Source organism: Sycon ciliatum, chromosome 5 (assembly GCF_964019385.1).
Source record: "Sycon ciliatum chromosome 5, ocSycCili1.1, whole genome shotgun sequence".
NCBI classification, from domain to species: Eukaryota; Metazoa; Porifera; class Calcarea; order Leucosolenida; family Sycettidae; genus Sycon; species Sycon ciliatum.
In genome coordinates this window covers 32,289,418-32,296,310 of record NC_088647.1, presented here as the reverse complement: position 1 = coordinate 32,296,310, position 6,893 = coordinate 32,289,418, and the positions used below count along the sequence as shown (strand labels likewise).

At 47.1% G+C, this 6,893-nt stretch overlaps 1 protein-coding gene across 1 annotated transcript in view; it reads right to left on the bottom strand.

Moving 5' to 3' along the window:
- LOC135816723 (uncharacterized) overlaps positions 1-4,121 on the bottom strand; it is a 25,272-nt gene extending 21,151 nt beyond the window's left edge. The window contains exons 1-3 of the mRNA XM_065329846.1: positions 4,031-4,121; positions 3,630-3,705; positions 818-905 (exon numbers count right to left, since the gene is read on the bottom strand). Of these exons, the coding sequence (XP_065185918.1) occupies positions 818-905; positions 3,630-3,638 (97 nt within the window). The 5' untranslated portion in view covers positions 3,639-3,705; positions 4,031-4,121. The remainder of the gene's footprint in view (positions 1-817; positions 906-3,629; positions 3,706-4,030) is intronic.
- Between the last annotated feature and the right edge of the window lie 2,772 nt (positions 4,122-6,893).

Here is a 6,893-nt window from a genome sequence, read left to right as displayed (position 1 = left end):
AAATTCCCGTTAAAAGTAAAATACATCTGTAATGGTGAAGGAGAGTCGAACATTGGACCAAACAAATAAAAGGCAAAGGCAGATGGATAAATATACATTCTATCACTTCCAATGTCACTTATCATAGGAAGAATCCTGGGCTCATCACCTGCATATAATGGTCGCACTGGACTTCTACGACTAGTATATTCTGTGGCATAGAAATGAAACTGACTCTGACTGAAGCATTGTAGATGTATACCTGCCTTGGTACAGGTACGTTGATTCAAAGAATATTTCAAGAACTCAGATGGTGAGCCAAGGAAAAATTTGTAACATGGAAATTGTGGGCACAAGTTATGCGATAGATTCCACCAACTAAACCAGATTTTGAACAGTCAGACGTGTTAGTTGCTGGACTCGATCGCATAACCTGTGCCCACAATTTTCATTTTACAAAGAATATATAAAAAAAGAGAAGAAACACATGAGAACGACTGGCTCAGTGTCCGAGTTTAAAGAATATTTCGTTGGGAATAAAAACCTGCATACAAATCAAGGCAAAAACTTAAATACTCAATCAACTTCTGATAGGTATGATGAATTGAGGAGCATCTTACACAACAGTGTGGCTTGCAATCTTGACAAAATCAACTTTGGTACAGCGTATCTCCATTGCACCTGGGTACAACAGCAGCGTAGGCTACTCTCAAATGACCAGACAGAGGCTGGAAGTACCAGCGCAAACAGAACACAAAGAAGCAGTAGTCTTTGCCAGAGGGTCTAGACACCTGGAGTGTCCCCCCCCCTCCAATACGCTGCACTACAACTCACTCACCTGGCTTTGGAGAAGACCAAGCGTGACGTCGCGCGGCGTCAGTAAAGAGCACCCATGCGCTCGCAATGAGCAAAATACTCAACAATGCCTGGAAATAGGGCACACATCATGCAATACAATGCCACAGCCAAACACATGTATTGGTAAACCTTCACAAGCCAAGCAAGAGACAAGCACAAAGCAGTCATGTACATGTCACACATAATGCGCAGTACTACTTGTCATAACAGAGACTCCGCACAACGTGACCATGGTAGTAAAAAAAAACCAAGTCAATCTACCTAAAGTTAGTCTTTTGAAAATGCGCTACTTGGGTTCATGCACTCTGTGCCATGCGTCATAAAATCTTACATGACTACATAGTTTGTACATGACTGAACACTATGTGCAGTGGGCATAATGTGGCAGTGTGGATGGAACTCATGCTAATGACGTACATAAAGCACACCGGAGAAGTGTACAGGATGGTTGTATTCATTGCAAGGAACAAAATGACGTACAGTAAAACCTGTCAAGGCGAACACTCAGATAAGGCGACCACCTGTCCAAGAAGACCACTGAAACCAGGATCAAGGGATAATATTTCCAGTCAAATGACCCTGGATAAGGAGACCACCTGGTAACAGAGACGACATTTTGAAGGTCCCTTGAGTGGTCGTCTTAGACAAGGTTCACTGTACATACTTGACTGATTGTGTTGATGGGTGCAAAGGAGAATTGAGGCCTGGGGGGGGGGGGGGGGGGCACCTGTAAATTGAGGACATTTGGCCTCAGTCCCTTGGGTGTCCGTAATTGTCAGGTTCGACTGTACTCTACTCTCCACTTCACCACCAACCACTACACGACAGGGGCGTCACAGGGTGGCTGGGAGTGGTACGACCGGGGTCCGGGGTGTCCCCCGGAGAAAAAAATAAGGATTTTTCGGCTAACAGACCACGTTTTAGCACTCTACAGCCGCAAAGGAGGGTTCCCCTAGCACTTATTCGACAACCCCACTCCAGCTCCAAAAACATACTACTGAGTACTGGAACCCATTGATTCAATGATTCAGGGCCATTGCCCTCGAAAAAATCGCAAAATCCGAAGTACCAGCGTGCTGAGCGTTCTAGCGCCAGCGGCTATGCAAAAACGTACATGTATGTCGTGTCCTGCAAAAGTCTGCCGCGTCGCGTACACTATGTACACGTTCGGCCTGGACAGTCGCAAACAATTTTAGTTGTTTTTAGAGAGAGAAGAAGATCCTTTGTTTTTGTTCGGTGGGATTGAAAGATCTGCCAGTGGACCGGAGAGCTACAACAATGGAAGCAGAAGAAAGCTCTTGCGGAATCTTCTCTGTCTTCGTGGCAACAGGACTTTAGTTTGCGAGAGACTTTCATCCTGTCGTCGCGGACGAAATTCTTGTTGCTGCTACCGGAAAACTCGGGGAACGAAACGATCGTAAATCGTTATAATATAGGTGAAGCGGGTCGTGTCGGTGAACAGCTGCAGAATATTCTGCCGCCGTGGAGCAGCAGTCCAAACACTTTTCAGCTTCGGAGAATGAAGCGCTTCCCTTTTCCGTTGACAAGCGCTGCGTTCGCGGGTGTAATGCATTTTCGAATCCGCTTGCAGTAGATCGTCAGGAGCCAGAGGTACTAGGTAGGTGTCGTTGTGGAAAGAATATAATTATTATGTTGTAGCTGACAAGTGACATACATGTAGTGTCTCTTGACGTGCTGATCGCCATTGTAACATGGTAGATCTTGGAAATTTTTAGTTCTGGACCCAGTGATTGCCGCCAGCTCAGCTCTGTTTCCGTCAAGTTTGCAGTGAATGCGTCCGTGAGGAATCCATCGTCTGGTTGTCTCTAACCGTGACTCCAACCGCCTATCGTAATGGATAGCCGCCTGGAGTCTTGGGCAATAGCTAGCTGCTAGTGCTAGGCATCAAGTCTGTATGCTCCTTGCAATGAAAGTAACAGTTGCGATGTTTTGTACAAGTCCGAAGATCCTTGAATTCTTTTATTGCTTTTTCGGATGAATTGGGTGGACCATCCTGGACGAAAAGTGGTACGACCTTGGTCGTAGTGGTCGTACCGTGTGTGACGCCCCTGCACGAACCGCGTCATGATATCCTGGATGGGCCAGGGCCTGCCTAACGACTTTAGACAAATAATTTCCCTTTGACTTCGTTGAAGCATGATGATGACGGCAGAGCTAGTTCTCTTTATTGCTGTATTAAAGTTGTTGCCTTCCTAAGGGTGCGTTCTTAAATCCTCTCAGAAAAGTTGGAGACTCTCCGAAAAGTTCGAGAGCTGTTCTTATATCCTCTCCGAGTTTTAGGAGGCTCTCCAAAGCTCTCCAAGCTCTCCAAGCTTCAGAGGTGGTTGAAACTTGGAGATTCCCGCGGTTTGGGATCAGCGCATGCGAACTAGGCTAAAAGCCACGTGTTGATCATGAGTGTACGCATTTCCCTTTTCGCATACGCACAGCGCATACTATATTCGTGGCACTCAAGATCGCGGCCCCTTTGGCGCTTCATTTTGCTTGACATCTGCACAATATCTCCGAATTCTTCGAGACCCGTTCTTGAAGAATCCCAGTTTCTTCGACTTCTCTTTTCTTCTTCTCCTAGAAGCTAGAGAATTTAAGAACGCACCCTTAATCTCCCTTACAGGTTTTTTTCACTCTGGCAAATGATAAAGCGCACTACAATGGTACAAGATTCGTATGGGAAGATCTGATAAATGCATGGCCTCGCCGCCTCTCTCCCCGCCTCTCGACCACTATAATCCTGAAATACTGATACACATACTGATAGGTTGAGTACATACCTTGGCCATTTCTGGTGGCTAGCTTTGCCGCTCTTAGATTCTGATTCACGGACGTTTTCCTCCTTGACAGATGTTGCTACAGCAGGTTGTAACAGCAACACAAACTCTCAGTCTTCTCGCTTTATAATCTCTATTTAAAGGATCTCCCAGATCAGCAGAGGCGATGGCCTGTCGAGCTGCGAGGGGATCTCCAGATGCATATCATGCAATAGAAATACACAGTGAGGAAAACTGCATGCATACCGATATGCTACAGAACAACAAGGACGATCAAGGCTTGTTTGCTGTTACTTCACGTTTCATACAGAATGAGCAATAAAAACAGGGCTAGGCTGTTCCACTTGTCTACTAGTACATTGTTTCTAGTGGGAGTCAAAACATACAAACTAGTAAACGCTTACAACTTCTTTCGAGAGCTCTTCTTCTTCTTCTTCCTCGTCCTCTTCTTGCACAGGAAATGAATGCAATGCTGAAGTGCCTGAGCTATTTGCATTAACTTCTCACTCTCAGGCGCAATTCTGCCACTACCGGAGCGGTATGGACAGTATGTCACCAAGAGTCCATAACCGGGGGACTCTTATGGACTCTTGGTTGCACGATATAGGCAAAATGGGTGTCCACTGCACGCGTGGATGTACAAACTTTACTTTGCTGCACATGCATGCGCGCATGAATGCTTTTTAGGGCGATATCTAGCCAAACTTGGCAGCGCAGATCTTTGGGAGAGATACATACATCTACATGACGTCTTGTAGATTTGCAGAGTTTTCAGCGAGTACCTACGACTAGTCGACTGTACAGCCATACTGCCAACTGGGTGCTCATGAAGCCGATTGGTACGAGTCGTACATGGTATAATATTATGGTCACCATTATCACACATGATTATGGTGGTGTCAAAATTGTGAGCGCCAGGATAGGAGTACTACCGGTACCAAGATAATCCCCCAGGCCGTATACGGACACAAGGGTACGGACCGGCGTTCTCCAGGATCCCAGAAGGCTCCATTGCTGTTCTTGGTGTTCACATTCGATATTCGACGCACCAATCAACGTCTTGATCTACATCCGCAACCTCCGTGCCACGATAAATCACCTGGTCACCACTAGGCCCCCGCAGCCCGTGTAATATGCCGGCATTTTTTGAGCATTTTCGGTACAATCCGCGAACCCAGCACTTTGGGCTCGTGATGCAGCATTTTGGGGGAAACGGAGCACTTGGCCGTTGTGTATCAAAATAATTGAGAGAAGAAAAACTTCCCAAACAAGAACGTCACTTCCGCATTCCGCGGGTTAGCTTCTTGTTGAGTAGTTTATGAATTGTTTACCATGGCAGACTCGAGCAAGTCTCTTATTGAGTGTGTTTCGGATGACAGTGATGAAGATGAAGATACTGTAGAGAGCGATTCTTGCAAAAAAGTGAGCATTTTCCGAGCATTTTCGGCAAGGTTTGGGAGCATTTTCGGCATATTACACCAGGCCCTAGTCACCACGCGTGCACGCCAGCATGCAGGCGACAGTTACTTTCACACACCAAGGTTCAACTCGAGTTCAACTCGAGTGACAGGACTGCACCCAAAAAAGGTCAAACAGGCTAGTTAGTTGTACCCTGGCCTGCACGCACGGTGACCAGGTGATTGGTGTCCGCAGGAGCACGTGACCGCTTGTTCAACCATGTTCGATTGGGAATATTATTATTATTATTATTTATTAAATTTTTAATAGGGCATTCCCACAGGCCTAAGGCCTTCTTACGGGGTACCCTATATGTTTTTGTATAGATGAGCGGAAGTCTGATAGCGTGGAGCAAATACGAACAGAAGCAGGGAGCGAATTCCAGCGATCTGCACCTAAGAAGCTTAATGCGTACAAGCCATAGCGGTTATTAGCCGGGGGAAGAGCAAGAGACAGAGTAACCTGCGAGCGGGTGATTGACGCTGTGTGTGTGGCATGGACTCTAGTCACAAAACAGTCTGTTAAGAGCGGGCTGCACACCTTATGTAATGATCTGTAAATAAGTACGAACAATTTGAATCTCAAACGTAAGGAGATAGAAGCTAGGTGGTATCTGGCTAGAATAGTAGAAATGTCACAGAACCTTGGATAACCAAAAACAGTTCTAACTGCACGGTTGCTGAGGCAAGTCAAGCGATCTTGTTGCCCAGCCTGCAGACTGTGATAAAAAGCATTGGAACCGTACTCCAGTTGAGCCTGTATGAACGCGCAGTAGAAGGTTCTCTTTGCATCAATTGTTAGACGGTCACGGATTCTACGAAACACAGCTAGCTTGTCGCCTACCTTTCGCTCAAGGGCACTGATGTGGTCAGCGAATGTCAGGTGCTGGTCAAAGGTCATACCAAGGTACTTGACGGTGGTCGCTGGTGGAATTGAGACATTGTCAATGGTTAGTCGGAGGGAGGAGCATACTTTTTTCGATCTGGAGTGGAACACAATGAACTGGGTCTTGCTGGCATTCAGGATTAGTCCTCGTTCACTGAGGAAGTCCCTGATACGACACACATCTCGGGCCAGTTCTTCGGTAGTTTGTTGTAGGTTGCGGCCTGCTAGGTACAGGGCGACATCGTCAGCGTACTGGCGCACCATGCTGGAAGATGCTGCCGAGGGCAATTTGCGTACAGATAGGTTAAAGAGCACAGGTCCGAGGGTGGATCCCTGAGGAACTCCCCTGTGAGCTTCGTACAGTTCACCTCTGGACGTACGTGTTACCACTCGCTGCCGCCTGCCTCGTAGGTAGCTCGCAAACCATTGCAGGGCGCTATCTCCGACGCCGATCTCAAAAAGCTCCTGCAGGAGCATGTTGTGATTGACCGTGTCAAATGCTTTCGACATATCAAGAAACGCTGCCACCACAAATTTACCGGCATCCAGACTTTGCTGCCAGTCATTCGCCACCAAGGCTAGCAAGTCATCGCAGGAGTGTTGTCTTCTGTAGGCGAACTGTTCAGGCGGCAGTGCTTGGTTTGCTTGTGGAGCGTCACGCACGAATTCCATTAGCTGGTCAAGGGCGCAGCGTTCTAACAGCTTTGACATTTGCGGAAGGAGCGATATTGGCCTGTAATTAGTAGGATCGCTGTGATCACCTCGCTTATGTATTGGCCGAACGTTAGCCTGTTTGTACGGAGTTGGGAAAGTTCCAGATTGTAGTGAGTCTGAAAATAGCGGAGCGAGAACAGGGGCAATCCCGTCAGCTGCAGACTTGTAGATTGCTGCGGGTACGTTGTCGGGGCCGCACGCTTTACGGCA